The sequence below is a fragment of the Exophiala mesophila genome (assembly GCF_000836275.1).
Source record: "Exophiala mesophila strain CBS 40295 unplaced genomic scaffold supercont1.3, whole genome shotgun sequence".
In the NCBI taxonomy this organism is placed as follows: domain Eukaryota; kingdom Fungi; phylum Ascomycota; class Eurotiomycetes; order Chaetothyriales; family Herpotrichiellaceae; genus Exophiala; species Exophiala mesophila.
Genome location: NW_015622506.1, coordinates 2,522,181 through 2,548,842, shown reverse-complemented (window position 1 = coordinate 2,548,842; position 26,662 = coordinate 2,522,181). Strand labels below are relative to the sequence as shown.

The window sequence follows — 26,662 nt, the reverse complement described above, 5'->3', positions numbered from 1 at the left end:
TCCAACCGTACCTAGCTACCGTGCCAATTCATGACTCGGATTCTGACCAGCCATGGGCGTTGGATAAGTCATACTTGTGAGGTCATGGCGGATTATTCTTCCGAGGGGCTGCACGTTCGGCTGACCTACCATTTCCGGCTCGCGTAATTAGTTCGACGCGCTTCGCGGGTCTCTGGCACTTTACGCGTCTTCCACCAGTCCTGCGATTAAGCAGCCATGGTAATGGTCAACATCGCATTTGTCCCGTCACATTGAACACCAACAAACCAGCCACACTCCTATAACAATGACGGCAATCAAAGAGAACCTCAATTCTGTCTTCGACCCGGCAGGTCGAGGTCTCGAAGCAGACATCCTCGAAGTCCTCCAATCCATCCTGCGCCTACACTCAATTACCCCCGATGAATTGTTCATAAAATGGGAAGTCTACTCTTTGAAAATGGGCGAGGAGACAAAACTCGATCTCTCCACTGCAAGACTCTTCGCCAAAGATGTCCAGGATAATGTCGAACGAGGAGCCCAAGAAAGACATCAAAAACAAAATGGCCGTGTCGGAGGGGGTGGCTCTGAAAGGAGGACCACTGCCCATGCTACACCACGTTCTATGGGAGCGGGTGATGTCTTTGGCATGTATGTACAGAAGGGTCCCGAAAAGATTCTAGAACGATAATTGACAACACAATAGGCTTGACGAACTCACCCCTAACACCCTTTCTCGACGAAATGGAAGTGTCAAGAGAAAAGCCGATTTCGAGTCACCCATGCCCAGGAAGATTAATCGTCCAGATACCGGGAAGACCCCGAGCAAAGTCATTAATGGTGACGGTCCAACGTATGTGCTCGGCTTGTTGGAATTCCTGACTCATTACTGACTTTCACATAACAGAGGTGTTCCCTTCTCGGAACGACCGAACGCGGGACAGATCATTGAAACACTCAACGACCATCTCACAGCAGCGGACGCTCCAATCGCTCCATTCTCAGAAGCTCGCATTCGTCTGATGGCCAACACAGATTGGAAGAAATTTGCCTACAAACCAATGTCGATGAGACTTTCCGACTCCTCAGAAGTCTTGGATGAGCGGATCGAGGAATTCATGGCCTTGGTCCAACAACATCACAGGTTAGACGACACGACATTCGGTAATGCTGCGGCTCAAAGCACGAGCGAGATCATCGCTGTTGGAAGAATAGCCTCAGACACTTCCGAGGGAAAGTTGAATGCTGCTTCATTGGTGTTGGAGATGTCGAGAAAATGGGGTGCTGGTTTGAGAGTCCCTCTCAAGGTGGATGAACTCGCGTCATATCAGTTCTTCCCGGGCCAGATTGTCGCAATGAAAGGCACAAATGCATCAGGCCTGTATTTCACAGTCAAGGAAGTTTTGTCTGTCCCTCGACTGGCCATGCCATCATCCACCGTTCAGACCATCGATACTATCAACGACAAACTTGAAGTGTCGGACTCCTCATCCTCCCTACCTCTCAACATCATGATCGCCTCAGGTCCGTATACTGCCGAAGACAACCTCGATTTCGAACCGTTTCAGACCATTTGCGACAAGGCTGCCGAAACCATGGCAGATGCACTGATTCTTAGTGGCCCATTCATTGACATTGAACACCCTATGATCGCATCTGGCGATTTTGAGCCACCCACGATCAAAGGCTCGAATCAAGACATCGAGGCCACCATGACCGCACTGTTCAAACTTTGGATCTCCGCGCCTTTACAGCGCCTCTGTTCTGCCGTCCCCTCAATTACGATCGTCCTTGTCCCGTCGGTGCGCGACGCCATTAGCAAACACGTCAGCTGGCCACAAGAACGACTCGTGCGAGGACCGCTTTCCCTCCCCAAACAAGTCAGCATGCTTCCTAACCCAAGCTTTGTATCCCTCAATGAGCTGGTCATTGGCATTTCATCACAAGACATCCTCTACGAACTGAGCCGTGAGCAGTTGTCACACGGTGCAACGACCGACCTGTTGACGCGGTTGCCGGGATATCTTATCGATCAGAGACACTTCTTCCCTCTATACCCACCCATGGCCCGTGACAAGCTGACCAGCAATGGTATCGTCAAGGCCACGGGTGCCTGTCTGGATCTCGGATATCTCAAGCTGGGGTCTTGGTTGAACGTACGGCCAGATATTTTGGTGTTGCCTAGTATGTTGACACCCAGTGTCAAGGTATGTTTGCCCTTCTTTCTTTCATGCCATTCCTTCGGACATGTATTAACATATCTTTTAGGTTGTTGATTCCGTTATGGTCATCAATCCTGGTCAACTGTCCAAAAGAAAAGCTGCCGGCACGTATTCGCAGATTTCGTTGCATCCGCGCATCATCAAGGACGAAGAGAAGTCGGCTGCTTCAGTAACGCATAATGCCTTTGACAGGGCAAGAGTAGATGTCGTCAGAGTTTGATGCTTAAAAGGCCATGAATGTTGAGTTGAGGACGTTGAATGACCATTGTACCTGGCAAATTGGACGTGAGGATGGTTTCTGTAGGATGTCCTCGGACTGAGCTCCGTAATGCTTCGATTTGCATAGCCTGGTATGATCCATGTCTGACGATTGAGGGGGAATAATCCCTTGGCTCTGCCTTGTAAAGCTGTCGTCGACGATGTATGAGCCTACCATGTAAACGAGGACGGTGACTGGTGTGCATGGCGCAATCTCGATTCGACAGGTTACCGCATATCCCGTTTTCCACAAGTGGCGATAGAGATGAGCGAAACAAGTCATCGTAACAACAACAAACCAGTCCTACTCCCTTCTCTCCTAACACCAGAACTTGACGGTCCTCCTATAGCCCTACCCATCCCCGCTCCAAACACTCTTCCATTACCCATAGCTCTTCCACCTGCAGCTCCAGTTCCACCTCCGCCATTTTCATTTCCCGCAGGACCATCAACCAAAGCCTCAATACCCAGATCTCTCCACGCCGGCTCCCTCACGACACCAGCATCACTTGCCTCGCCAGGACCTCCAGTACCCACATGACCTCCTCCACTACCACTACCCGCTCCAGCGCCGCTACCTTGATTCAGAGCACGATTGATTCCAAACGCCGCATGCATATCCGGCACCACATCGTCCTCATCTTCAGGGTTTAGTGGTTGAAGATGGGGCGGGAGGTTGATCTCCTCAAAGGGCAGGTAGTGGCCAGGGATCGTCGTGGTAGCACCCGCGGCTGGGTTGGTGCTGAGATTGGCATTGCCATGGTCCTGTGGGTTGTGTGCGCCTGCAGTCGTGCCGGTTGTGGCGCCGCCAGCGTTTGTGGTTGTGGAGGATGGTGGGCGGCAGAATTCTTCGAATAGATCTGCGTGTCGTGATGCTTGGAAGTGGATGTAGTTGGCGGATGAGTCGCGGGACATTGTGAGAAGAGAGAGAGAGAAGGAGTAGGTTGATGTGATGGTCGGAGAGTTCACCAAACCACGTGTGTTCTCGTGGATTGATGATGCTGGAGTCGCGGTGATCGTTGATCGTGGAGCCACCCCTCCAAAGTTGGTCCGTGTATATGGTCCAGGGAATCACAAAAGGGTCAATCAATGACAGTGACTATGTACCATCCGTGTTAAATGGGCCCATGGCAAGGTTGTGGTGAGATGGATGGTGTGTAAACAAAGAATTACATCGTAGAGACAGACGTGGACGAAGGGGATTGTTTGTGATATCCAAATATTCAGCCTCGCTCAGCCTTGCCTGTTTGATTTTCCCCTCTGACGTAAACAAACTCATCAAACTGAACCGCGTTCCAGATAAATGTGCCACATGCACTCTCACGGTGCATTCTATCTACTCAGATAACCTATTGCAGCTGGGGCTCTTGTGCCCTCTTTCCATACCCTCGTTTGGGTTTTACGATCCTTGGGCTTCCACACCTTAGCCCATGTATCGTAACCCGCAGCCATGTCACCATCTGCGCTCGAGTGGCTAATTCAGCACGAGCCGTCATTTCGCAAGTAAGTTATGCCTCACTCTCAAATTGCCCGTCTAACACTTCGTGATCCAGAACACGCCTCCCTTCACTCTACTCTGATCTCGGCGTTCAGAAAAATTCCAACCCGGAAGGATTCTCCGCCAATGTCACAGCATGGACATCTGCCTTGACTCGTCTGGCCCTGGCTGGCCAACTTCCCCCAGAACAATCTCACTTTGTTATCCAGACCTCCGACGACCTCCTTTCCGCCCTCTCTAGTCCGATATATGGCCAACCTAGCGGATTAGGCTATGTCATCGACGAGGCGGTTCGACATGGCAAGATGATTGAACAGAAGGACTTTATGGCGAGTGAGAAAAGTATTTACCATCGATCATGGATTCCTAGCCCTTGGGCCATTATGAAATGGGGGTTAAGACAGGCTGGAATTGTCGGGTCTGGTAGTTATGAGGCCTCGTCGGGCAGATTACGATCTGGTGACCTCGTTGTCGTACCGGCCTTGGAGGAATTGGCTAGACATGTTTCGGCCATGATCAAAGAGCGAGGCTTGCACAGCCTTACCGATCGAATAACCAGTCGAGAATCCTTTGTTAGGGATCTCAACTCTACCCTTGAAAAGAACACACCTATCCGATTATCAGAACAAGACCTAAAACTCGTCCTACGATATCTGTCCCGCGACAAGAATCTCCTCACTTACGACTCCCATACCATCAAATTCCACCTTCCGACCACATCAAGTCCTGACCCCATCACTCATGAAGACAGATCTATAGCGACATTGAAAGATCTTATTACCAGCCTGACAAATCAAACCACTTCTCTCGACTCTCGCATCGCCACTCTCCAATCAACAGCCCAAAACGCCGTGAAACAAGGCAATAAAACCTCGGCATTATCAGCGCTCCGCTCTAAGAAATTAGCCGAGTCAACCCTTGAAGGCCGTCTATCAACCCTCCATCAACTCGAGCAAGTCTACACCCGGATCGAAGATGCAGTCGATCAAGTACAGATCATCTCGGTGATGGAATCGTCAGCCGGGGTATTGAAATCTCTGAACAAAAAGATTGGCGGGGTCGAGAGGGTCGACGACGTCCTCGAAAGTCTCAGAACAGAGATGGAAAAGGTCGACGAGGTATCTGGCGTGATTTCCGAACCCCTGGATGGTGGCAAGGCTGCAATCGGCGAAGAGGAAGTCGACGAGGAATTCGAAGAGATGGAAAGAGAAGAAAAGGCCAAGCGCGAAGAAATTGCCGCCGAAGCGACAAGGAAGCGATTGGCGGAGTTGGAAGATTTGGAGAGAGAACGGAAGAAGCAACAGCAGCAGCAGCAAAAACAACCACCAGAAAAATACCAGGTCGACGCACAAGATCATACTCAAACTCAAAGTCAAATCGAAGATGCAGCCCTCGAAGAGGAATTGTCAAGAAGCGCCGACAAATTAAAAACGCTTGACCTGAACATGGATCTGGATTCGAAGATGAGGTCTCGTTCGGTAGAGGGGATGGAGCAGGGTCAGGAGAATGACCCAAGACAGACTTCTGGGGAACGGATCCCTGAAACGGCGTCTTGAGATGATTTCATTTACTCCGTATGAGGAAATTATGTTATGTTGCGACAGCCATCCAACGAGATTCGGTTGATGACATGACACAAACATCTATACACAAGTCACAACACATGGGTCGGTTAACCTCGACTGATGAAGGTCCCATCCAGCTCCCTCTTTATTTATTACTCGGGATATCATGACACGAGGGAGGACTCTCGCAGGCCCAGGGGTGGTCGTTATTTCATCCATCTAACCAACCCACCACACCCGTCTCCTAGAACTAGCTACCTAGCTACCTAGCTACCTATCTAGGTGACAGACCCATCTATCGTGCGACTATTAGCGATCAACACGAAATGAAACGGGAAAGGGGAAGGCGGAAGGAGAAGGGCAGGGGAAAAGGAGGGAGAGCGGGTTTCTCTTTCCGCCTTTCATCACATCACAACCAGTGAGTATTGCACGGTATCATGCAGGCGGGATCAATCAAAGATAGAGACACAGCACGATGTAAACCATTTGTTCGGTTCGGTTCGGTTCGATTCATAATGTCATATGTACCTAGGTATTTATCCAACGACAGACCACCAGATTCCATTCTCATTCCACCAAGTTTCTCAACCCACTACAAATGGATGGGTGAGTCTCCAGCTCGTCTTTGTCTGTATGTATGTATATCATGCTAAACCAGTTGACATCGACCCAAAGAGCAAAGGCGGGATGCAAGATATACCAGAAGAAAGCGACGTGACGTGACGTTGATGGGGCTTGATGTACTGCCATTAAGCACTATGCGAAACCTAGGTTATATTTAATTGATTGATCTCGTGATATCCGTCATGTCAGGTCATGTTGGTGGGTGTAGTTGTTGTGAGTGGGGGGTTGAGGAGGAAAGGTTGATGATGATGATGATGGCGGTACTTGGTTTGAGACGGTGGGTTTACTAGGTGAGGTGGTCAGGTCGATTGACTGGTGTGTGGGAAGGGGTTGGTGAGGTTGATGTGGTTGATGAGGTGGGATGGATATGTGTGATGACTGTGGTAACGTGGCTGGGTTGGATGGGGGTAGCTGTGTTGGTTCTGCATGAAAGGCGGAAGAAGATTGCAAGGGGTCGCTGGATTCCGGTGCCGGTTTAGAAGGACGTGAGTCCTCGAATTCAGCATTGTTCTGAACCTGTGCGGTTTGAAGTTTCTCCTGATCCTGATCCTGGTCATTCATATCCCTTTTCTCATCACCTACATCATCATCATCGCCGTCCCCTGCAGAGTTTGATGCTGCTGCTGTTGTCGTTGTTTGGGCGCTTTTGGTCATCTTCGCCCTCGCCTGCCGAATCAACTCGTCAAAATTATCCTTTTGAGTCTTGACATGTCGGTCTCGATCAAAATCTTTACTCATAAACCCGCTGGGCGGAGCTCTTTCAATCTGTCGTCCAAGAGTATCTTCCCACACGCGAAGATCCTGTAGTAATTGCCTTTTTGATAGGGGATTGCTACTGTCGCAATTGGCGTTCCATAAATTCACCCATTCGGTGTGTCTTCTGCGCATTAGGTCTTTTGAACCGTGCGCGGGTATTCCAAGGTCCTTGAGTTTTTTGCGTAATGCGTTGTCGGTGAGTAATGTGTAGTTGATGAAGGGGAGTCGGGCTTGGTGGATGACGGGTTTGGAGGAGGAGAAGGCGGTTGAAGCTGCTGGTTTGGTGATAGGGTGATTGGCTGATGTTGGTGGTGGTGGAGGGGATGTTGTTTCATCAATGGGGCTGTGACTCTCGCCGGCTATGCATTTGTCTAGGTGGGAGTTGATCTGGGTCTCCTTCATGCGTCTGCCGCAACATGGGCATGCGACTTTGCCATCGTTTGGTTGTCGCGAGGAGGGGAGAGATGATGAGGTTGAGGGCATAGTAGATCGTAGGTTTTGTGTTTGTGGCTCTTCGTATAGACTTCCTTCATCTTCACTGTCCATAACCTCGTCCGTCGAGCGAGCACTCTGTTGACTCGCCGAAATGGCTGCTTTGCTCTGACTTCGAGTACTTCGTCTTTCGACTCCATTCCCGTTTCCATTGACCACCATCTTGGTGTCTGCTATTCTCCGTCTCTTGGATGGTCTTTCTGAATCAACCACATTTGCGGCCTCTTGCCTCGCCTGTCCCACCTGATGCGCGAGTTGAAGTAGTCCCGATCTCTCCTTTGCGAAGTTGGTCACCAATTCCTCAACCACCCAATTCCTCCGGAGTTTGATCTCCTGGTCCAGCTCTCGACACGCAGGACATTTTCCTTCCTGTGACAGATGTCTCCGGATACACAGACTGCAGAAGGTATGGGAGCAGCTGGTGATCATCGGCGTAGTAAAAAAGTCCTTGCATACTTGACAGCGCAAAGACGACTCGAGTTGCGCAAGTGGCGCGAGAGGGGTCGGGAGCCAATCTGAACTGTCGGTGACTTCATGATGATCTGGCATGTCGTGAGAGATGTGAGATCATGGATGGAGGGATAGAGGGAGGGAGGGAATGGCGAGCAGGAAAGGGTCCGTGGAGCAGTGCATGTGCTCACAAGAGCAGTACTATTGCGACTCTTGGGCTTGGATGGAGATATCCAAGGCTTCATCTGGAAAAGTCGCGTCGACAGTCGCGCCAAGAAGAGGCGAGCTGGGTTGGGTAATTAAAGTAGTGGATGGCGCCGCTTTACTAACGGTCTAGCACTACGGGCAGTGAGGCATAGCAGCGTGACTAGATTCTAGATTAATCTGTTCTGTTAGGGGGCCAGCCTTGCCCGAGAAAAAGTCAACCTCCCCTCGCAAAAATTGAGACTCTTTTATCCAGAGAAGACTTCACAACGTCACCGAGATTCAGTTTCTGATCAGACAAGGTTGAGCTCGTTCGATTAATCATTCAGCTTGGCTGTTTATACACAAGTCTCGGTAATATAGATGCCCAATCTTCATCTATGTCTTTGTTCGTTTCCATCACTCAAAATCATCATTGTCTCTAGACAAGGGGTCTGGTCGAGCCAACCGGACAGGACTCAGTGGTGTCATTTCGGGACCTGACGCACCTTTCCCATCTCCTCCCCCTCCTCCAATCAAGCTTGTTCGACGAGGTCTGCCATCAAGTTTCTCCACCGTCACCATCTGTTCCACGATCTCGTCTTCAGATTCGGCGTCGACCTGATCTTGAGGACCCCCAACGTAGGGACCGCGAGCACTGCTCATCGTCCGCCGTCTAGCCTGACCCATTTTCATCCGAACTGCCAATTGTAACTGCGCCAGATATTCTCCCAATTCTCCATACTGTTGGACTGAATCGCCAAACTTGGTCTCATTGTACAGATCTTTTGCTTCCTCTAGTCTTTCTGATGCAAATTCTGCCCGGCCTAGTTTCATCCATTCATCGGCTGTCATGATGCTCCAGAGTGCGGCTTTCCTTTTGCGCGTTCCCCAGCTAGTACTTCCCAATCCGATTTGGTCGGCAAAACAGGATGCGACGCGTTCGCTGATAAGTGCATGTCCCACGCTGCCTACGAGGCCAAGTTCTAGACCTCGAATCGCCCATTTGGCCGCCAGATCTGTTGCGGTTCGACTTCGAACCTTGAGTAGTTCCACGCCCAACAGGATAGTCCGCAGGGCCAGTGCCGGCTCTGAACATCGTGTCGAGTAGGAGTATGTGGCGGTATCTAGCATAGTATCAAAGTTTTCGATTTTGAACTTGGAGCTCGATGACCCTATCAAAGGATTGAGCAGAGTGGCAACGCAACACATTTCATTGGCTCCGGCGAGATGCTTCCACGCTTTGTCGTTGGCGTAATCGGTCCGCAGGAGCTCATATGTTGACGCAGCCAGTTTGTAATCACGGAGCATAAAGGAAAAGTCTCCTAGTTTTCGAAGAAGGCTTTCTGAAGTGTCGTAGCGATATGATCCTTGTAAGCTGTCGTAGTTACCACTGGCTCCTGATGTTGTCAGATTGGTGGCTGACGAGGCATTCCTCGCCGAGCTGCCTATACCTGTCCACCGTTTGGACAATGATATAAATCGACCAGAGATTCCACGTCTTCGAGAGGCAATCTGATCATTCCAGGTCAAGATCTTGTTTTCCATATATGGCACAATAGACTGTGCTACAATTTCACGAACAAAGGCACGAATGGCCACCGCATCCGAGGCAAAAATGAACGGCGAGGTGGGCAAATCCAGGTCTATGAGGTCGGCTGTGTCGTTTAAAACGCCAAGTTGCTCTGAAGGCGACAGCCACTCGCAAGTGGGCACTTCCTCAACGTCATCATCCGATTGCGTGCAGAAGGTGGACCTTAGTCGCAGGAGGTGACAATGCAAGCCAAAATGTCGCTTCATTTGATCAAACAGTGCGGAGGACTTTGAGAAATCATCTTCGTCTTCATCGTGAACAAGAACATAGTAGCGGAGGTATTCGGGATTGGCCCATGACGGTAATGCCTTGGATCCCTGGGCGGTTTGTTGATACAAGTTTCGAATAGTTTCGACTGGCTGGGGGGTGGATGAACTTATGGCGATAACTGAGCCAACCGGATGGCGAAAAGATTCATGTGGACTCATGGACTCAGTACTTAGGAGACGATTGAGGAAGAGTTTGTAAAAGGGAGAGATTTCCCCACGCCCGGGAACCTCGTCAGTTTCATCGAAACCTTGACCGATAAAGTACTCCATAAGTTCCTCCAATTTCTCCAGTTGGTCTGTTGCACCAGGTTTTGCAACGCCATCTCCAGCCAGGTCCCCAAGATTGGCAAAGTGGATGGCAAAATCTTCCCATGCCCGGCTTGAACCGGTGCTGTCGCGAACGACAACCTTGCCTGTGACCTTGTTTCCGTATGGCCGTATCAGGTCCGTGAAGCCTCTCTTCAGTCCCTTCTTCACAGCCAACTCATCCACCTCCTTGGAGGCATAAATTCCGATGGTAGGAGAGAAGGCGCGGACGATCAGGGACCTCGAATCGTCAGAGCCATCGGTCGCATTCGCAAGTGGACTATTGACGGAAGATCTTCCAAACTTTGCGATTGAGGATGACAGCCTGCCATTGAGAGAACTGGATCTTGATAGTGTGCCGGAAAGAGTGCTGGTGCGGGAGCCCAAGGTTGGAGGAGTTATGGTGCGGATAGGGAGACTGGAGGTGGATGTCTCAGGCGATTGGTCGGATGTGGAGGGTCTGGTCTTGCGAACATCCAGGATTGGAACGGAGGATAGGTTATGGGTGGTCTGGGGAGAATCTCCATCTTTCGGCGAGGTCATGGAAAGCGTTGATTGCGAAAGGATGTTGGAATGCTAAGCGTCGTGTCGTTTGTCGTCTGTCGTCGCATTGGACGGGGTGATGCTGGGAGTGCTTCGGGGTCGGCACGGCTCATGTTATCGAGGGATATATGATTTGGGACTGTACATGCTTTGGAGGCGGCGTTGGTAAGGAGTCGACATGCAATTACCGACAACAAACTGGTGACGAGGGCGCTGTAGAGAAATGATTGAACTCGGTGACGACGTGAGTGGAGTTCTGGATCCGCCGTACTGGATCTTGGCACAGTCAGAAGGAGTTTCTACGGTAAATCATAACATGATACGCGCACATATCAGATCGACGCACGTGCCACAAATTCCCCCTGACTATAGTCACGTGGCAAACGCCCCTTTTTCCCCACCTCCACCAACCAACAACCCATCAACCCACCAACCCGCCCTACCCACTCTCACGTCTTCTCTACTAGTCCACCTCTTGAGATTGCACCAGCCCCAAGGACGGAATGTCCATTGTCACCGCCTATGACTAACGGGCTGGACGAGGTTTGTTGGATCCGAAACGCATCCCAATCCAAACCCAAATCGCGTCACATTCCGCGATCGAGGAGTTTCCATGAAACAACTGTTTTCACGTACGGCGTACTCTACCACCAAGGCGCCCAGCCATGAGGCCGAGGGGTGCAATCCAGACCAAAAGATGTCACGGCATAACAGAGCCTATCCCCATACTTGTCAAATCCATCAACTACAACGACAGCACCACTTGACTCTTACCTCCTTAGTGCCTTCGCATTAAGACCTAAAATAGGTCCAAGATAGGTCAGTCATGTCAAACTGACACAGGCGACATATTCTCGACGGAATGTGGCTTGAGCGCCCTCCCCTGTCATTTCGCGCCTCATATGCCCGAAAGTACCCATTCACCCTTCATCTTTCTCCACGCCTCTTATGCTCCAATCGCGTAGTGTTCACCACTTGTATACTGTTTGATTCACCTTTCCCCCCCTTCCCAGTGTTTGGAAAACTCTTCAATGTTGGATAGTACAGTTATTTGATTCCCATTCTTTGAGCGCGACCAGACCTGGTTTTCTTCCTTATCTATGGCGACAACATCTCCAAAGTGGAGAATTGCTTTATTGTCAGCTGCTGCCTTCTCCACACTGGTTCTGCTTCTTGCAGCCTCCGCAAACCGTTTCACGTTATCTGAATGGGCCTACTCTTCTAATATTGACCTGACCGGTCAATTCAAGTATCAAGAACCCGTCATCGCTGGAGCACCGGTTCAGGCCACAGGTTCTGATGACCCAGTTCACAACCATGACTCAACTCCCGGCGGTGTATCCATACCCTCTGGCACCGAGGCAGGTCGGCCAGCAAAACCCCATCAAAGAATCGTCGCCATGGTCTTTGCAGGTCGAAAAGAATACGTCTCGATCCTTGACTGCTACTTACAACGCAACCTGGTTCGAAACGGCGGATGGCTAGATGAAGTCATGTGGGTGATGCGGACCAACAAGACCAGCGACATAGTCTATATCGACGAATTAACCGATCAAGTCCCCGAGTACTCGCAGCACCATGTCTTTGACGAGGAACAGGATGAGATAAAGCCGCCACGAAAGGCGTACAAGCTCTGTCACCCCAACACTCTATACATTAAAATCGACGACGACATTCTTTTCATGGAAGACCATGCCATTTCCACCATCATCCAACGCAAGATCGACAACCCCAATAACCTGATCGTCAGCGCCAATGTCATCAACCAACCCACTTTCTCCTGGGTCACTCAGGTCCATCTCAACAATGCCAAACCATATCTACCAGAATTCGGCAAACCAGACGACTTTGTCGATGATGACCGTCGGCATATGGTCGACTGGCGGGCTTCACGCTTACCTCGCTGGAAGGAGTCGGAAGATAAGGACAAGTTCGATATCAGCAGTGCCCCTCCTTTCCGAGGCCATCGCTGGCTACCTCTACCAGAAGGTGGTACCCTCGACCAAACCCCAATTGGAGGTCTCGTGGAAAACAGCACCTCACACCCCTTCAAAGGCACCTCCAACCTCTTACCATGGACCGTAGCAGCTCAACGTGAGTACTCTTCCCACTCCATCCCTCCATTTCCCACCTATCTATCAACCAATCACCCAACTAACCACCCACCCTGTCGTCTCCAACAGAACACTACTCCTTCCTCTCCCATCTCGAAGACGACCAACTATCCCTCTATAAATTCGATCAGTGGACCTATGAGAATCAAAGCCGCAACACCAATTTCTTCGCCTTTTCTGGCGACGACGTCGTGGCTCATCACGTTCACGGAGACGATGATGTTTGGTGGACGGTTAGACTCCCCGCCAAGTTAGGTCGACCTGCGGTTCTGGACGGAAGTGCTGTGGCCGTTCATTTTGGAACCGTGGAACAGACTTCCGAAATCCAGGATCGGCCTGGTCGTGGGTTGAGGGATACGGATCTCTTGAGAAGGTATCGAAGTTACGCGACGGAGTTCATTTGTGGGAAGCCGTGGGGGTCGCCTATGCGTTGAAACGAGACGGAAGTCGGGGAGAGATCTCACGATCTCAATCTCTCTCGTGTCAACGCCAGTGGATACACTGCCGTAACCACACACATCAAGCGAGAGGCTCGAGTTGCTCCGTTGAAGTACGAGGATGGTTCATTCATCCCAAGCCCTTCACGAGATATGAAAGAAAGGGTTATGGAACTCTCCACTCAGATACTCGACACAGACCTTCTGACGAGCACATACCCACAACTTACGACTGCGATACAGTCTCTAGACCAGCGAAGAGAAGGAGGTCTTGAGAACTTATCGATATCATTGAGTCGCGGACATCGGTCTGTTTCAGTGCGTTTCACGACCCAGCACAAAAGTCATCAACCATCGACTTATTGCAACAACACTCATTCATTTACATTCACAAATTCTCCAGCTCGTACACGGGTCCAAGTGTTACTCACCACTTGTTCCCCGAAGCGTCCATCTATTTGTAACGCCAAACAACCAACCCTCACATGGCGCATCTTTAGGCCTACACCAGCTGAACCCACATGACTAAGTATCGAGCGATGCCACAATACTCTTGCCTCCATCTGCTGTAACCTTTGGGCGGATCTTGACCTTGATGAAAGCATCTTCAAGAGGGCTGAATTCATCCCAGTCAATCTGGCTCCGACTCGACCCATTACTCTCTTCCCCAATTCGACTCTGACAGTCAGCCCAACTTTCATTCTCCGCCTCAGTTCCATTCCTGGTGGACTTGCCATTCACACTGGCGCTCTCTTCGTCAATCTTGTCACCTGTACCAAAACCCAAACATGCTTTGGGACAAAAGACCAAAGCTTCGCCTCTCTTCAACTTGACAATCATTTTGAGCACTTTATTTCTTGCTTCGTCCGAATCTCTGCCCAGCAAACCGAGTGCAGCGATATGATTCACCAGAATTGAATACCAAGCTGGAGATCCAAATTGGTGGACAAAGGAAACATTACAAAGGTCAAGCAATTTTGGCGATATCGTTGGCTCTTGGGTGGCAACCACCACACGAGTGCCTAGGTGGCGTTGTTGACGAATGACCTGCACAAGATCTTCGGAAAATGCTTTGGCTTGAGGGACTTCGGTCAGAAACTACATGTATTGAGGTTAGCAACGTGGTCCATGCTAAAAGGATCTTCTGGACGAGGCGCATACCTTGTGTGCTTCGTCGAGAGCTACAATCATTCCGTGCTCAGATCTCTTGTTAAGGAAAATAGACAAGAAGATGGAGAAAAGCGCGCATGCGTCTCCTTCTGTGACAAAAGGACAGCTGAGATCCACAATCAGAACTGTGCCCGGGCTGAAGTCGATCGTATCCTTTCGCATCATCGACTTCGGAGCTGTTTCTCGCAGGAAGGATTCGATCAAGGTGTAACGCAGTTCTAAAGACCCCATTTGACCAGGCGTCAACCCTGCTGCATACATCTTCGCTTTCAATCTCATGTAGTCAATGCCTGCTGTGGTGCCAGATTTGATCGCCATGTCCTTGAGAATCGTGTTCAGAATTGACATGTACAACGGAGGGTTAGCATCAGAACTGTCAAATGCCATGAGCGTTTTCATATGAGCCACATTCAACTGTTTCTCGCTGAACAGCAACGGAATGACTTCTGGTTTCGGTGCCTCTCTCGAATAACCTGGCAAATTGCTATACAATCGTTTCATGTCCTGGTAATTCGAGGGAGATACGAGAACCTGGACTTTAATGTCACTGGAGCTCAGGTATACTGCTTCGCAGACTTGCGTGGCATGGGCCGAGGTGAACTTGTCGTAATGAAAAACCACTCCAGCCATGGGGCACGGATTCCTTCCCATCGGACCGCCTCCGATAAGGGCATTCTCCAAAATGCAGGACATGGTGTAGCTTTTGCCCGCGCCCTGCTGGCCGCAAATGAAAGCCGACCATGGTTCTTGCATATTTGCATAGATCAGACTGTCGCGTGAGACAGCCATCTCCTTGAGGTGGCCATGCTGAACGATGGCGGAACAATATCCAAGAAGGCCATACGCAGGAAATACTGGGTTGGCGCGGTCGTCGGCTTCGTCGACTTTTGCTTTGACCTTACCAGAGAATAGCGGAGTCGATTTGAGTTCGGCTGTTGGCTGTGACGATTCGCAATCTGAGTCGCAATCTGGGTCTCCAAACAATGAGAGAAATTCGGCATGGGCGTGCAACTGACTTTCGGCCATCCTGGTCAAGACTTGATAGTAGTTAGAGGAGGTATGGGCAGAAGTTGCATTGAAGGTGGGAAATCCAAAGAGTTTCCTACATACCAGGTAATGCTGTAGGCTCTTCTGAGTATAAAGCTCATCACAAGTTGACTGAATTGAGGGCGTCAATTTGCGAGCAAAGCAATCAGACAAAGTGACATCCTTTGTTGAAACGCGCCCTAGTCTGGTTAGGCAGTCGTGAATGAGATCTAAAATATTGTCGCTCCGCTATTGCACAGTATCAGGTCGTTTTGTACCATACCTGAGAAAGCAGCACGTCTTTATGTGAATTTGTGTTTGTTGCACTAACAAGGAGTTTGACATTTGTTAGGGGTCCCAGACACTCGTAAATGCAGCTTGATAAGCAACCAGAGAATTGGCAGTTTCGTGCTCATGAGGTTGTCCACGGAGTTTGATACGGAAATAGTAATGCACGTCGCCATTTTGCTTGGATGGCTCGAGGCTGACCGCCATATCAGCTACTGCTTGAATCACGTATGGTTTGGACATATATCCATACGGTGAAACCTTCAGGCAGTACACACGAGCTCTCGATACTATGCTTCAAGCGGTCTCAGGCCTATAAATTCATGTTGGCAGAAGACCAGGTTTCTGCCGGCTGCATGAAATCCAGATTCCATGGCCAATCATCGAAGAAGTGGTCTGTCAACTGAGAGGGTATGGTCCTTGTTGCGTCTGGTTGGCGTGAGTCCTGACGATCTCGTTGACTAGAAGGGCTGATAGCCGAACCAGCATCATCGGAAATGACATGAAGTTGGCTCCAGAATTCATCGATTTGGGAAACCAGGGTCCGCAGTCGATGAGCGCTCACTGCTGAATGAATTCCATGATCGAGATTTTCGAGGAGCTGTGCCAGAGACAGGAGAACCACGCGCACTTGTTCATAGGCAATATCGCTGATTGGCTCCTCAAAGACGCTACCCAGTAATGCCCCAATTCCAGCAAGATGGTGAAGAAGTGGAGAGCTAATTGCTCGTAGGTAGGCAGTTGGAATACGTGTGAAGGCATCAACGACCTCACTCGCAATCTTACAACGTTCTTCTATTGTTCCTCCCCCAGAGGCAAACAACATCATTCGAAGCAGTTGAACTGTAGCTGTGATATTGGCTGCTTGAAAACCGTATCGGTCACTGCAAGATGTCAAAGAGGGAACTGGAATATTGAAGGGAAGCTCTACCTTGCAGGGTCACATGTGATCTCTGGACATTCTTTAAAGCAATGCGGGAGATCGCCGTAAAGAGTCATGATAGAGTCGCGAACAGATGACGCGGAGACAGCGTTCCGGCCACCGAACATATCACTGAGGAAGGTTCTCTTGTGTTGTCTGCGATCTCTGAAATTGGCAATGACATGCTCGAGCACTCGATAGAGATCAGTGGTGAAATTCCAACCACATAGCCAGCTACTGCTTCTCACATTACCCCATCTGCCGCCCGGACTTGGTCCGATCTCGACCGGAGATAGGGTTTGTTGGTTATAGCCCAAGTCACTGAAGAGCTCGTCGTCCAACTCGGTTGTGTATGCGACATTGACTTGCTGCTCCCGACAACGAGTAACGCCGTTCCAAATGATGGAAGAATATACTTCAAGTGTGTACATGGACCAGAACTGATAATACGTCAGTCCAGGCTCATTAGCAAGAGACGAGGGAAGGGTCTCTGACCAGTCTGCGTCGTTCTTCTGTCTCCACAATACCGATGTCCTTGGGCCAATTTGACTCATCATGCAAGCCATCCATGGCTACCAAAGTGTGGTATTTGCCGAGATATAATTGCATTTCCCGGATTTTGCCATACTGGATGGCAGAGAGGGCAAGAAGAGCAAAACACCGCAGCATTTCGAGACTCTGGCATTGGTTCGGGTCCTGGAAATCGGCGGAGGCATTAATGGCAGCGAGGTAGAAGGTCTCGGACTGTATCTCGGCGAGTTCCTGTACATCGTGGCTAGGATTGAAGACTGCCTGGTCTCGAACTCGAGCTGAAACCAGAGCACAGACAGCCATGGTAACGGCGAATAGACGTTGGTTAGATGTGTGCTCACCCCTAGAGATCTTTGAGGCTAGTTAGGACAGGAGAGACCGAGGCTATGGCTAGGGATCTCCAGACATGCAACTGACCTTGCGAAAATAGGTCGGCCTGTGGAACAGGGGGAAGATCGGGTATACAATCTCGAAATAGAGTTCAACAAGAGTCATGACAACAGCTTGACTGGCGATGTATGGAGCTCTCCAAGCGTTAGACGGCGACCTGGGGTCAACTGTGAGGTGTCAAAGCAAATCCAGAACATCCGGATAGAGCGCCAAGCAAGGACGGATTCAAGCGAACTCTTGCGAAGACGATCATCAGGGACTTGATGGCCACCAAGCTCAGACCATTTTTCTCAAAACGACTTACCATTGAGTGATTGCGGCGTTGTGGTTCTCGGGGAACTGATGGCCAAGGTGCTGGTCGCTTTGGGCTTTGCCCCTCGTCTCTTAGCCGTGCGTTGAAAGGTGCATGGTTGGCCAAAGTCGAGACAGCTTTGGCACTGGGATCCTTCGCGAGTGATGCATCGAATACTACGCCTGTGACAATAATCACAGGCACGTGTGATACGTCTTGACTTGACGGTTTGGTGGCGATCTTGGCTACTCATCTCGACGTCTCTCCGTCTGAATCTGGACATTACTATTCGCCATAGCGTAGTGGAACTCAATGAAGGTCTCGACTCAAGGTTGTAGCTTTGTCCATCGAAGGAACAATGATTAATGATTGTCTGGAAGAGAGGAGGGAAACGCTAAAAGATCACAACAAAAGATGAAGAGGATCGTCAAAATAAGGTGCACAAACTCGGGGAAAGAGCATTGGCCAAGTATCCTGGCACTTTCCGTCAACATCGTCCTGCGGCATCTTGATTGGTTGGACGTTTTGGCCCACATCTTCGTCGCCTCAGTCTCTTCTCATATGGTATCAACTATTTAAGCACTGCCATTGCTTCTATTAGATTATGTGTCAAGATACCAGAAGATTTTTAGTAGCTCCTGCGCTCAGCAGCTCTAAACCACCTTTTGCCTGCATCGAAGCAAATACCCATTTAGCGCGTATACGATACTATAGCGCACTCTTTTCTGACCCGGATTCATGAAACTGGGCGCCAGTTTTGTCCTCGACCTTGCCGTTTTCGTTGCCCTGATCCAAGACCCGGGCAGGATCCAAGTTATCCTCGCCGTCAACCTCGTCCAAAAGTCGTCTAGCGGCCACTGCCACATTCCCCCCTGCCTCAGCTAGGCGGCGATCGTATTCAGCCATGTTTTTGCTGACAAAGGGGCTGTCGCTCGTGAACAGCAAGTTGATCTCTTCCAGTGATCGACCAGCGGTTTCCGGGTAGAAGAAATGAATGATTGGCATGGTGAGGATGTTCATAAATCCAAAGAAAATGAACGACCACCATCCGATATTGTCCAGCATTATGGGGATAACAAAGGTTGTAACTCCACAACCGACCGCCCAGCCCAAAATTGTAAATGAATAGCCCTTCGCGCGGACTTCCTGTGGGAAGCATTCGGTTCCGTATAGCCAACAAGGTACAATGTTCCAAAGCGTAAAAAGAATCAAAAAGAGGAATACCCACACAGAAGCTGCCGTGCCTAGACTTTGGGATTGAGATGGATTAGAATCGACCCGGTCTTGAGAAGTCTTGATCAACGCAGCCACCAGGAACAAACACACTCCCTGGACAATAAAGGAGATCTGCAGGCACATCCTGCGACCAAAACGATCAATGACCAACGCAGCAGCAGCCGTCCCAATCACACCAAATGTGTTCAGCAACCCTGACATCCAGGATGCTTTATATGAACTGAATCCAGCCAATTCAAAGACTTGTGAAGCCCACGAAACGATGACTAGGATTCCCGTCCATTGCTGCATCTGTTGGAGTGCAAATCCAAGAATAGCTCGTCGACCGAAATGAAGCTTTCCAGAATAGCGGCCGGCGAGGGCGATATTGAGATAATTGTTTCGCTTGTGGTAGGATGCCTCGACGACAGCCTCAATGATCTCAGCTTCTTGGGCAATAGCGGGATCAGATAGATCTTTGTCACCTCGAATCTTGCACAAGACTTCGAGAGCTTCGGCCTTGCGGTGGTTGGCCATGAGCCATCGAGGAGATTCTAATGTCACGTGATTAGAACAGTCACCTGCCAGCGAGACGGGTGTTGTCAACTTACCTGGAACAAATGTGATGATGATGGCGACCATGAGCATGGGAATACACATGAATCCAAGGGGGAATCGCCATCTGAAAGCCGGCGATCGGTTTCGGATGCCAAAGTTGATCCAGTTGGCAATGGAGATGCCTAGGAAGTTGGAGACGAATACAAGCGAGAAGGTCGCACCACGGTCATGAGCCTGAGACAGTTCCGAGACCCATGACAGGATGATGTTGTTGACAAAACCAATCCCGAGTCCTGCAATGACTCTGGCCACGATGAACATGTCGGCATTGACGGAACCACACTGGAGGGCTGATCCCAGCAGGGATAGTATAGCGCCGAGGAAGGCCGCCTTCTTTCTTCCAAACTTGTCACCAAGCCATCCTCCGATGAAGGCGCCGAATATGGCACCAAAGTAGTAAGCAGCAGCGAGACCACCTTGCTTGGTGGTTTGGGTTACCACGCCGTCGGAGCCGATGTCAGACATTTCAATGAAGCCAGGCGTTCCGGAAATGCCACCATATACACCTTGGTTGTATCCTTCGTAGATTAAGGCGACAGAGCTGAGGAAGTTGAGTAGCACAAGCACGCCCTTGCCAGGGAGGGCGCGCCATGGTTGAAAGGCCATCTTGGTTTGGGGTCTGATGGAGGGAGCTGGTCAAGGAGAAAGAAGATGTCCGAGGAGTATGATGTATCTAAGTCGATTAGCAGACGGCGATGTTCCCTTCCAGAGGGTGAATGAGTCAGGATATATAGCCAACCCAGAGAAATGGGATTCCGAGATTCGGGCAAGGATGAAAAGTCTCGTTTTCTTGTCGTCCCACCGTCCGCACCCCGTACTCATATTCCCCAGAATGTCGCGTGGTTTTGGAGCCTTGCTTCTCCACCGAAACCGCCCGCAATACTCGAGGTCACAGGGAGAGTGCCCATGGAGATTGGTGAGAGTGGTGTATTGCGACTGAAAAGAAGTGGCAAACAGACAACAAGGGTGGAGCAAGGTTGAGGAGGAGGGATGGTAGAGTTGTTAAAAGGCTAAATGGTTAAATGGTCCTGTGGCCTTCACTTCACGCACTGACGCGAAAAATTATCAGCTCGCGCGTCCTGTGCCTTGTCCTCCCGTGCCTCCAGGCTTGGCTGGCAGCCTCAAGTCGTGAATTCTTTGGTCAGTCACGCGACCGTGAAAACCAGCCGGCGATAGCCTTTGAGACATTTAACAATTCAGCCGCGCCATGGTGTCCAAGAGTCTTGTGCAAGGTCACGAGCACCGTTGTCGAGCCACCATACAAGGATTGCTTGCCCAGGCCATGTGTCTTAAGACCCCACCCCTGTGGATGTTGAATATAGCGTATATGTGAAGGAAGGAAATGGCGGAGGAATTGAATGTGGCAATTGGTTAACATACATAATTATTTTGCTCCCCAGTAGACCGTTCAACATCAAGACAAACCATTTCACAGACATCTCACAAGACCAACATGGCACCTTTTCTGAGCGAAACTCCAACCAACGGAAACACCAATGGCCATACGAATGGGTATGGCAATGTCGTCAGCAATGGTCTTCGTGCGCCCGGATTGGACTTGACGGTGCTTGGATTGAACTCGGGCACATCCATGGATGGGATCGATTGCGCGTTGTGCCGATTCAGACAAGATTCGCCCGACTCACCCATGCATTTCGAACTGTTGGCTTATGATGAAGTACCACTGGAACCCAAGATCAAGAAACGAGTCATGAACATGATTTTGCACAATCAAACCACCCCCGAAGAGCTTTCAGAAGTCAATGTACTGCTGGGAGAGACATTCGCCGCGGCGGTCAAGGAGTTTTCGCAAAAGAATCAAGTTCCACTGGAAAATATCGACGCTCTAGGCTCTCACGGTCAGACAATTTGGCTGCTCAGCATGCCGGAACCAGGCCAGACCAAGTCCGCCTTGACCATGGCTGAGGGTTCATTCCTCGCCTCGAGAACTGGTATCACTTCAGTCACCGATTTCCGAGTGTCAGACCAGGCTGCTGGTCGGCAAGGCGCCCCTTTGATTGCATTTTTCGACTCGCTCGTCCTTCATCACCCTACCAAGCTCCGAGCATGCCAGAATATTGGTGGAATTGCCAACGTATGCTTCATCCCACCGGACAAAGATGGCCGGCTCAATCCAGAATTCTTCGACTTTGACACCGGTCCTGGAAATGTCTTCATCGATGCAGCAGTCAGATACTTCACCAACGGCGAGCGAGAATACGACAAAGACGGGGCCATGGGAGCAGCAGGAAAGGTCGACCAAGACCTGGTAGATGAGTTCCTCCAGACTCACCCATATTTCAGCCTGGAGCCACCCAAAACGACAGGTCGGGAGGTGTTTCGAGATACCATCGCTCATGATCTGATCAAGCGAGGCCTAGCCAAAGGTCTCTCTGAAAATGATGTGGTAGCAACCATCACTCGAGTGACCGCACAAGCAATCGTGGAGCACTACCACCGGTATATGCCCCGGGAATATGGACCTCTAGCTGAGATATTCATGTGCGGAGGCGGAGCTAAGAACCCCAACATCACTCGATATATGCAAGCAGCGTTCCCAGAGACTCGAATTGTCATGCTCGATGAAGCTGGGATCCCCGCAGACGCCAAAGAAGCCATCACCTTTGCCTGGCAAGGGATGGAGGCCGTGGTGGGAAGAAGCATTCCAGTACCAAGCAGAGTGGAGTCGCAGAGACAGTTTGTGCTTGGAAAGGTCAGTGCAGGAGAGAACTACCGGAAAGTCATGAGGCACGGTATGGAGTTTGGAGCAGGACGAGAGCATCTACCGCCTGTGACGGAGCTGGTGAATTATGTCAAGGGCAAGGTGTTTGACAATAAATGGTAGGGTAAAGGTTGAATTGGGGAAGATGATATCTAGAATACTTGGTGTTAGTGATCAATGGCCTTTGGAGTATAGTTTAATATTGAACCGCCCCCTGGCCAGACTCTGAATCGGTCAATATGTGTGTAGTCTTGAAACTCAAGGGAAGATGAAGAAATGAAGTCGATAAGTCGAAATGAGACGAATGTCAAAGGAGATGCCGCTAGCCTATTTAGGAAATATCTAAACCGCAGGTCAACTCCAACTTCATTTCCAGACAATCAACGGGGAGAGATGCATGCAACAGCCTCAGAACCACCGGCCATGGAGATACCCAGCATACTCATGTCACTCTCCTGAACGATACTCGATCCTCCCTTCTCCTCCACAATGTCAAGAACCTCAAGATAGCGCGCCTGGGTAGCGCTCAACAGCAGTAATCAACCATGATCGAATTCATGGATTACATTGTACATGCGTTCGGCACATCCACGAACTGGAACCATGACAACAGCTATTCATCATTGACAGCGACGTCAGATGGGTTGCTCAGCTTCCAAACTCCCTCGACTCTGGCCCTCCATGTCTCGTCCTTGAGCACCGGCAACTTTGCCTCATCCTACACACTATCCACTCTCGGTCAAATCGACGGCTCCCTTTCCTACCTATATTCGACCGTCCCCTTAGGTCATCTCCCCTCGCAAACCACCAGTATTCCCTTGAAGAAGCTCGTCCGAGGCTATCGAGACGTCCGATTACCAGTGAATTTGACCACTGGCCAGAACCAAGACCATCAAGACAACAATAATGTCGATTACAACGCCCGGAAACCTACACTCCTTCATGCGACGTTGGCCCTCCCACCTCCATCGACCCTGACCGCACTATACGCCCGTCGCATAAATCCCGAAACCCTTCTCTCCTTGTCAATATATAGCAAATCCGTATCCGGCCCTCTCGCGAGCTCTACACCTCCACCAGCATCCTGTCTCGCACATATCCAACACGACACAGGACGATATTCCCTCGAGGGACTAGGTTCAACAGACAGCGCACTACTAGGTGCACGAGGACTATGGAATTTCGGATTATCACCACCAGAAACCTCCGAACCCAGATTTGTACAAAAGAACCCCGTCACCGGCGGCGACACCTTCGTTGACTTTCCTTCCGGACTACCTCTCCCTCCTCAATTAGACGCCTTATCAAACTACCACAATCGCCTTGCATCAAAACCATCGCTTCTATCCGCCGGCGCGGAATTCTACTACAGTCCGTTTTCGCACGTTATAGGCCTCTCCACTGGTCTACGATTCACGACCCTCACTCCGCACATTCTTCCCTCTACAGAATCAACCACAACATCCCACTCCAACCCATCAGTCATATCCAATAAACCCCTCGCGGGAACATCATCCTCACTACTCTCCACCGCAGGACACACCCTTCTCACCCCATCCAACATCTCCCATTCTTCATTCCCATACACCATGACTCTGACCTGTACACCATTAACCGGCTCAATTTCCTCCTCGTACTCCGTGCGACCCACCCCTACACTGGCACTATCGTCCCGCTTCGACTTTAATTTCTATAGTTGGGAGTCACGATACGTGGTAGGCGGGGAACTATGGCGTCGACGGCGCAAGACTCCCTCCGGAGATACTGAGTCGAGTGAAGATCCTCTGGCGTGGGCGCGGCAAAAGACTCAAGGCTGGTTTTCGGCGGAGGAACAGGCTCTCAAGGACGAGAGGCTGGACCGCGAAGAGGAGAATGTGCTGAAGTTTCGCATGGATGATAGTTGGAATGTGCGTGCTTTGTGGACGGGGAGGGTCAAGAGTTTGTTGGTGAGTGCGGGGGTAAGTGTTGCTCCGGTGGTGAGGACGGGGCTTAGGTCTATGAATAGTGGTGGTGGGATGGATGGTGATGGAGGGGGGGTTAAGAAATGGAGTGGGACTGTGGGTGTCAGTATTGCTTACTCGACCTGATGTTGACGTTGAGCGAGATGAGTATCAAGACTATTTGAGTGGACCTTGGATGAGGATGATTTGCATTTTACATTAGCGAGGCGTCAGTATAGTTGGTTGGGAAAATGTATGAAGACTAGATCATGTCGAACTTGGTGTATCCTCGATTTGACAGCAGATCAAAGATTCCAAACTTCCAAAGATTGTCTGTCCATCACCTTGTTGGTCTATGAATGTTTCCTTGTGGACTAAGGAAATATGTATCGACGGATAAATCAATCCAAAGCTTTCCCTCTTCAGACGCAAAACGTCTAGTTCTCCTTCCTACCCCCCTCCAACTTCATGTTCATGTCGTTTCAGTTTTCTCGTAGCCGTGAGTATGCAAGAATCCATGGGCGACCTCTGCTAGCCATTAATGTACAGGTTTTGGCGATAGTCCAACCAGACGAAGCATAGATCTCTTTGACCCCGAACCCCTCATATCCAAACATGGCGTCTGATCTATCTGAGTATCCTTTCCTCCCCTGTCCCCTTCATATGCAAAATGTCCAAACCACTCCATCCTTTTTTGGGTCATATCGTCAAGTCGTCTATCCCATCTAAGCATTCTTCTTCAGTTCGTCCAAGAATTTCTGGGGCGGACTCTGTCGGTAACCTTCGGGGTTGTTCTCGGTCCAGCGCCACAGATCTCGACAGGCATCTTCGAGGGTTCGTTCGGTCTTCCATCCCAGCTCGCTGTTGGCCCTAGATGGGTTGCTGGTCAGGTCCAAGACATCGCCAGCACGACGGCCGACAACTTGGTAGGGCAGGTCTCTTCCAACGGCGGCGCTGAAGGCCTTGACCATGTCGAAAACGGTTGAGCCACGACCGGTACCAAGGTTCCAGGCACGCACGCCTGGGTGGTGGTTGCGCAGATAGTCGAGGGCCTTGAGATGGCCCTGGGCGAGATCGAGGATGTGGATGTAGTCTCGGATGGCGGTGCCGTCATGCGAAGCATAATCGTCTCCAAATACGAGGAGCTTCTCGCGCTTGCCTGTGGCGACTTGGGCGAGTAAAGGAAGTAGGTTGTATGGCACGCCGGAGGGGTCTTCACCCATGATACCGCTGGGGTGGCTGCCAGCGGGGTTGAAATAGCGCAGTAGACCGGCATTCCAGGCTTGAGCTTTAGAAGGGTCATCGGATTTGAGGGCCTTGGCCCGCTCAGCATTGATGTGATCGGTGATCATGAGCTCCGAGGTAAATTTGGTGTTGCCGTAGGGGTTGGTGGGACCCAAGGGGCATTCTTCTGGGATGGGTATCATGTTAGGGACGCGGGTGGCATCGCCGTAGACGGTGGCTGAGGAAGAGTAGACGATATTGGTGACATTGTGGCGGGCAGCACTGCGGAGGAGTGACAGGGTGCCATAGACATTGACGAGATAGTAGTCAAGAGGGATCTCGCCAGACTCGCCGACAGCCTTGAGGGCAGCAAAGTGGATGACAGAGTCGATGGCGGGGTGTTTGGCAAAAACCTCGTCAAGGGCAGCCTCGTTGGTGATGTCGAGGTTGTAGTACTCAGGTCGTCGGCCACAGATGAGCTCAATGCGATTGAGGACCTCTTGGGACGAGTTGCGCAAGTTGTCGACAATGACCACGTCGTAGCCGGCCTCGAGGAGGGCAAGGGCAGTGAAGCTGCCAATGTAGCCTGTGCCACTGTAGGAGGGAAGGATGTGTCAGTGGAGTGATAGAGAGGTGGAGACCAGTGTGTGGAGGCTTACCCAGTGATGAGGGCGGATCCAACGGCCATTGTAGGGATTTTACAATGGTGGGGGGAATGGAGAGGAGAGGTTGAGGTCAGATGAAAGGCTGGTAGCAAGAGGACAAACGAGTGTGGTGAGAGATGAAGAGAGGAAAAGGAGAAAGGGAGGGAGATTGTATAGTTATAGAATGTTGGGTAGTATGGTTGTCAATGCAAGATGACAGTTGTTGACTGCGCTGCCCAGAAGAAGCAGATGCAGATGCAGATGCAGATGGAAATGCGACTGCGACTGCGGATGGAGACGATGGAGGGGCGAGGGGGAAAGGAATGTCGGCTGAGAATTTCTCGCGTCGCAGCTTCCGCGCAGCGCACGTGTCAGTGTACTCCGTAAGTA

General features: G+C 50.6%; 11 protein-coding genes across 11 annotated transcripts; 4 read left to right on the top strand and 7 right to left on the bottom strand.

Annotated features, from left to right (window-relative positions):
- Positions 1–286: 286 nt before the first annotated feature.
- Positions 287–2,516, top strand: PV10_04499 (uncharacterized protein; the record flags this gene model as incomplete). The annotated part of the gene is made up of 4 exons (XM_016369059.1): positions 287–630; positions 686–832; positions 887–2,186; positions 2,248–2,516. The coding sequence occupies 4 exons, from the start codon at positions 287–289 to the stop codon at positions 2,419–2,421; spliced, it is 1,965 nt and encodes a 654-aa protein (XP_016224847.1). The 3' UTR covers positions 2,422–2,516.
- A 222-nt stretch (positions 2,517–2,738) lies between these two features.
- PV10_04498 (uncharacterized protein) lies at positions 2,739–3,605 on the bottom strand (the record flags this gene model as incomplete). Its single annotated transcript, XM_016369058.1, has 1 exon — positions 2,739–3,605. The coding sequence occupies exon 1, from the start codon at positions 3,372–3,374 to the stop codon at positions 2,739–2,741; it is 636 nt and encodes a 211-aa protein (XP_016224846.1). The 5' UTR covers positions 3,375–3,605.
- A 218-nt stretch (positions 3,606–3,823) lies between these two features.
- Positions 3,824–5,513, top strand: PV10_04497 (uncharacterized protein; the record flags this gene model as incomplete). Its single annotated transcript, XM_016369057.1, has 2 exons — positions 3,824–3,962; positions 4,013–5,513. The coding sequence occupies exons 1-2, from the start codon at positions 3,910–3,912 to the stop codon at positions 5,511–5,513; spliced, it is 1,554 nt and encodes a 517-aa protein (XP_016224845.1). The 5' UTR covers positions 3,824–3,909.
- Positions 5,514–6,261: 748 nt separating this feature from the next.
- Positions 6,262–7,943, bottom strand: PV10_04496 (DNA repair protein rad18; the record flags this gene model as incomplete). The annotated part of the gene is made up of 1 exon (XM_016369056.1): positions 6,262–7,943. The coding sequence occupies one exon, from the start codon at positions 7,941–7,943 to the stop codon at positions 6,327–6,329; it is 1,617 nt and encodes a 538-aa protein (XP_016224844.1). The 3' UTR covers positions 6,262–6,326.
- A 398-nt stretch (positions 7,944–8,341) lies between these two features.
- On the bottom strand, positions 8,342–10,894 carry PV10_04495 (uncharacterized protein). Its single transcript, XM_016369055.1, has one exon. It carries the CDS (start codon positions 10,737–10,739, stop codon positions 8,448–8,450), a length of 2,292 nt encoding a protein of 763 aa, XP_016224843.1. The 5' UTR covers positions 10,740–10,894; the 3' UTR covers positions 8,342–8,447.
- Positions 10,895–13,815: 2,921 nt separating this feature from the next.
- PV10_04494 (uncharacterized protein) lies at positions 13,816–15,486 on the bottom strand (the record flags this gene model as incomplete). The annotated part of the gene is made up of 2 exons (XM_016369054.1): positions 13,816–14,388; positions 14,452–15,486. The coding sequence occupies 2 exons, from the start codon at positions 15,484–15,486 to the stop codon at positions 13,816–13,818; spliced, it is 1,608 nt and encodes a 535-aa protein (XP_016224842.1).
- A 601-nt stretch (positions 15,487–16,087) lies between these two features.
- On the bottom strand, positions 16,088–17,530 carry PV10_04493 (uncharacterized protein; the record flags this gene model as incomplete). Its single annotated transcript, XM_016369053.1, has 3 exons — positions 16,088–16,658; positions 16,706–17,136; positions 17,192–17,530. 3 exons carry the CDS (start codon positions 17,528–17,530, stop codon positions 16,088–16,090), a joined length of 1,341 nt encoding a protein of 446 aa, XP_016224841.1.
- An 855-nt stretch (positions 17,531–18,385) lies between these two features.
- PV10_04492 (uncharacterized protein) lies at positions 18,386–20,708 on the bottom strand. Its single transcript, XM_016369052.1, has 2 exons — positions 19,736–20,708; positions 18,386–19,678 (listed from the first exon to the last, which is right to left on the bottom strand). Exons 1-2 carry the CDS (start codon positions 20,346–20,348, stop codon positions 18,618–18,620), a joined length of 1,674 nt encoding a protein of 557 aa, XP_016224840.1. The 5' UTR covers positions 20,349–20,708; the 3' UTR covers positions 18,386–18,617.
- Positions 20,709–20,985: 277 nt separating this feature from the next.
- Positions 20,986–22,777, top strand: PV10_04491 (uncharacterized protein). Its single transcript, XM_016369051.1, has one exon. The coding sequence runs from the start codon at positions 21,196–21,198 to the stop codon at positions 22,585–22,587; it is 1,392 nt and encodes a 463-aa protein (XP_016224839.1). The 5' UTR covers positions 20,986–21,195; the 3' UTR covers positions 22,588–22,777.
- A 92-nt stretch (positions 22,778–22,869) lies between these two features.
- Positions 22,870–24,719, top strand: PV10_04490 (uncharacterized protein). The gene has a single exon (XM_016369050.1). It carries the CDS (start codon positions 23,010–23,012, stop codon positions 24,549–24,551), a length of 1,542 nt encoding a protein of 513 aa, XP_016224838.1. The 5' UTR covers positions 22,870–23,009; the 3' UTR covers positions 24,552–24,719.
- Positions 24,631–26,561, bottom strand: PV10_04489 (UDP-glucose 4-epimerase GalE). The gene is made up of 2 exons (XM_016369049.1): positions 26,288–26,561; positions 24,631–26,222 (listed from the first exon to the last, which is right to left on the bottom strand). Exons 1-2 carry the CDS (start codon positions 26,314–26,316, stop codon positions 25,130–25,132), a joined length of 1,122 nt encoding a protein of 373 aa, XP_016224837.1. The 5' UTR covers positions 26,317–26,561; the 3' UTR covers positions 24,631–25,129.
- Positions 26,562–26,662: the final 101 nt, after the last annotated feature.